This window comes from Octodon degus, unplaced genomic scaffold (assembly GCF_000260255.1).
Source record: "Octodon degus isolate 3935 unplaced genomic scaffold, OctDeg1.0 scaffold00042, whole genome shotgun sequence".
Taxonomy (NCBI): domain Eukaryota; kingdom Metazoa; phylum Chordata; class Mammalia; order Rodentia; family Octodontidae; genus Octodon; species Octodon degus.
The window spans coordinates 484694-488755 of NW_004524618.1; the positions used below are offsets into that span (position 1 = coordinate 484694).

General features: G+C 57.0%; 1 protein-coding gene across 6 annotated transcripts in view; it reads left to right on the forward strand.

Annotated features, from left to right (window-relative positions):
* Positions 1–4062, forward strand: part of Pax2 (paired box 2) — an 83699-nt gene that overhangs the window by 38812 nt on the left and 40825 nt on the right. For all 6 annotated transcript variants that reach the window (XM_023715634.1, XM_023715633.1, XM_023715635.1 and 3 more), the window contains one exon: positions 3451–3536. In XM_023715634.1, the coding sequence (XP_023571402.1) occupies positions 3451–3536 (86 nt within the window). The remainder of the gene's footprint in view (positions 1–3450; positions 3537–4062) is intronic.

Consider the following 4062-nt stretch of genomic DNA (forward strand, 5'->3'; position numbering starts at 1 on the left):
GGAGGAGGAGGAGGAGGAGGAAAAAGCACCAGGCAGTTGATCATCCTAGGCAGCTGCTGTACGGTTTCAGGCGGGGTGCCGGAGTGCGTGGGTGACCAGTTCTTACAATCAGGCGTCCAAGATCCCAGTTCTTACATTCCCTGAGGTCCCTTCTGGGACGAGGGGAGTGCCCGGAGTCCTGGGTGGACACGAGAGTGTTCGTAACTTGCAGTGGGTGCCTGCACAGCTCCTTACTTGTGCACCACCAGGCCTCTGTCAGGGAATAGTGATTTTCCATCACTTGCTGCCTCAGCTAAATCTGCAACAGTGCCCCAGGGGTCAGAGGCTCCAGGTAACAAAGACAGAAACTCTGGAGCCTCCAGTTATCTGTCCCACCCCACTCCAGCCCAAGGTTCTCTTGGGCCAGAGCCCACGCCCCTAAGCAGAGCTGCCCACAGACCCAGAAAAACCCTTGAAGCTGGCACTGCCACCGATCAGAAGAGCTGCTCTGAGCATCTCAGGACCCTTCTAGACTTTTCTTGTAGTCTCTATTGCCCTCAGCTACTGTCTGGTATTTCCCATGGTGTCAGATTCCGAACTTCCACCCCAGCGCTGGAGGGCTGACTCCACCTTCTGCTTGCCTGAGGGCCAAAAGCTGCAGAAGCTCTTGGTGTGTGTGCATGTGGGTGGGTGGGGTGGAAGGCTGCAGGGACTGAACCACAAAGTCCTCATCAAATCTCAGTAAGTCCCTAAATTGCCAAGGATGGTCTTGAACTTCCAGTACTCCTGCCTTAACTTCCCAGTACCCTGGCCTTCCAAGCATGCGCTGCCAGCCCCACCACAAAAGCACCTTTGCAAAGCCTCTGGCCTGGAAATGTGCCATCCCTGGCCACCACCTGGCACAGTCCACCTGCCCCCCCTTACTCTCCTCTCCTCTGGCTTTTCCCCTTTGGCCTCCAAACCCACCCAGGTCCTTGCTGCCCTGCAGCGCCCTCCCTCCACTGTGGCCAGGTCTGTCCCTGACTCATGCGCTGACCCCCCTTGGTCACCCCAACCCTCCTCCTGCCTGGCTCCTGCTCTGCCACTCTGCTGAGATTGTTGTCCAAGGTCAGCAGCTCCCTGACCCCAAGTACTTCTGGGTTAGGGTTAGTGCCATGGCTTACGCTGTCCTCTTCCTAGCGCAGCGCAGGCACGCTCCTCTCCATCACCACCGTGCTCTTCCCCTCCCTCCCCTTCTTCATCTCTGTCCCCTTCCCATTTGAAAAAGAGTCACTGTCTTGCTCTATTTCCTGTTTTCTCTTTATTTATATTTTGGATTTTTCACATAAGAGAACCCACATGACACTGAAGATCAGTGTCCGAGTTGTTTCACACTGTGGCCTCAAGACGCACCTGTTTTCCTGTAAGTGACCTTCATTTTCTTTGTGCCGAGGAGCACGCCACTGTGTGTAAACGCCACCGCTCTCCATTGGTCTCTCGCACTCTTAACATGCTCTCTGCACCTTAGGGGAGACCACCCTGTGTGCACAGACTGCTGCGTCCACTCCTGGGCCTCTTGGCCCTCTCAACACACCTGTCCAGGGTGTCTCTCAGCCTTGCTCTGCTGTGCCAGATGATGCCGGTGTCGGGCCTGGCCCTGCCTGCTTCCCCGTCTAGGACCCACAACACCACTTCCCTGCAGAACTAGTGACCTCTGCATGGCCTGTTCCATGACATGAAACAGGTTTTCACAGTTAACGCCCATGTGTGGTCAATCCTGACTGTTCTACCTTCCCGACACCTTGCAGGTTCTTCCTCTCCTTCCCCAAGTCCAGCACCTTACCCCATGCTCCCTGGACACTGCTTCCTGGGACCAGTGCGCTCGAGGGTTCCTCTGCTTTGAGAAAGTGCTCTCCTTTTAAGGTGCCTGAAGCCTGACTCTAGGTTTTAGAGAAAGGAGGCTGAATTCAGACTCTGCCCTGAGCGGCAGTGTGAGCTGAAGGAAGTGGTGTGATCCTGCTGGGCTTGCTTTGCAACCTGCGGATAAGGATGATAGCTTCTGCTCCGCAGGTTATCGTGAGAGCTCAGAGGAGTACATGGCGTGGTAGGGAGTGTGCGTCGCATTGGCACCCAGTGGGCATTCGTTACTGGGGACGGCGGCTTCATCACTGCATCCTTGTTTTCAGCCTTGGCGTCTCTTTCTTCCTGCATACCATATTCCTGCTGGCTGCAAGCCTGACCCCTGCACACTCCACTCACTTGGTCCCCGGCTGGACCTCTGCCCTCCCAGCACCCACCTGCACTGCCTGCCTCTCCCTTGTCTGCTCAGGCCAGAACCAGTTCACTCCCACTGGAGAAGGAGACCTTAGAGACCCTGAAGTCCAGCCCTTTGTTTTAGGTTTGCAGATGAGGCACAGAGAGGCTGAGTGAGGAGGCTGAGGCTGTGCGGCCTCATGACAGAGGCACATGGGGTGCAGAGCCCTGCGGCACAGCAGATGCCTTCTCTGCTGCACCTCTCAGTGTGCCCTCACAGGCACAGCCCCTCCTCACTGGCCTTCCCAGCCCACCCATGTGCAAGGGGACATGTTTCTGTGACCTGTGCCACTGCTGCTACTCTCCACCGCATCTTAGTCTTCCTTGGGTGTGAGCTGCACCCACCTCCAGGACTGGCAGGCCCCTTGCAAGCAGGTTCTCTGGTCGAGCTGGCCGCAGCTTCATAAGCTATGGCTTGCGACTCACTGCCAGCTGGGTGCACTTGGCTTGCACCTTTCTGTGGGTGGGGGTGGGGGCTGGGATGCTGTCGGAAAGGCTGGGGGCAACCTCAAGCCTGGCTGCAGGGTGGGTCTTACACAGCACTAAGCTCTGGAAGTCTCTGGAAGACAGGCTCGGCCTAGCGGCATGGCATGGGATTTAAGCCCTGCCCCTCAGGCACCAAGCTCTTTAGTGAGACCAGTAGAGAAGGTGTGACCAAGAGAGGCTCTCTGATAAGGAGGCCAGGAGTGCAGCTGCAGAGCCACGGGTGGGCTCAGGAGGAGGTTGTGTGAGGTGTGGCCAAGGCAGAGGGCCATGTGTGGGGCTGGAGTCCCAGTGACTAGTGTCTCCCGGGCCATGCCCTTCCCATGCTCTCCCTAGTTCAGGATACTGGAAAAGCACCCTTCTCCCCTCAGCTGTGGAGCAGCCAGCTCCAACATGCTCTCCTGACCCCAGAAGTCATGGCACCCAGTGGCGCACGCGTGCGGTTGAGAAGAGCAAGGTGGAGAAAAAGTCTCCTCATCCCCAAAAGAGAGAAGATGCTGTGTCCCTGGGCCTGTGCCCCCTCCTTGCTACCAAAACGCAAGCTACAGTTCAGACAATGCTCAGGGCAGGACAGATGCTGTGCAGACAGCTCTCCCAGCACCCGTGGGGAAGCTCACGCCCAGCAGCGGGGAAGGCAGTGGCAGGGCGGGCGGAGGGCAGAGCTGGGATGCAAGGGGCTGTGTGGTGCCGTTGCAGGATCATCCGGACCAAAGTCCAGCAGCCCTTCCACCCGACGCCAGACGGGCCGGGGACGGGAGTGAGTGCCCCCGGGCACACCATTGGTAAGAAGGCCCAGGAAGGCGGGAGGCCAACCCTGTCCCCAGAGCACGGAGAACGGTCCGCTCCAGCGAGATCCAGGGCCACTGTGTCTGTGTTTCGACTTCTCCCCAGCTCCTGCAGGCGGGGTCTTCCTGGGAGATTAGCTCAGGCCACCATCCACCTCTCACTCAGTCTCCGCTCTGCCTTCATATCCCTCCCCTTTTACATCAACAGTTTTCTTTCAGCATTTCTTCTTCTCCTTCTCCTCCTTTTCCTTTGCCTTCTCTTATTCCTGCTCTTCTTCATTAACTTCTATTTTATGGAATTCTATCTCTATATCTGTCCCTCTTCCTTTCAAGTCCATTCTCCTACTCCATTAAAAAAAAATTAAATTATCTTTCTTCTTCCCTCCTTTCCCCTTCCCCTTTCTCTCTTCTCTCTTCTCCTCTCCTCTCCTGTCCTCTCGCCTCCCCTCCCCTCCTCTCCTCCCCTCTGCTTCCCTTCCCTTTCCTTCCCTCCCCCTTTCCCTCCCCTCCCCTCTCCCTCCCC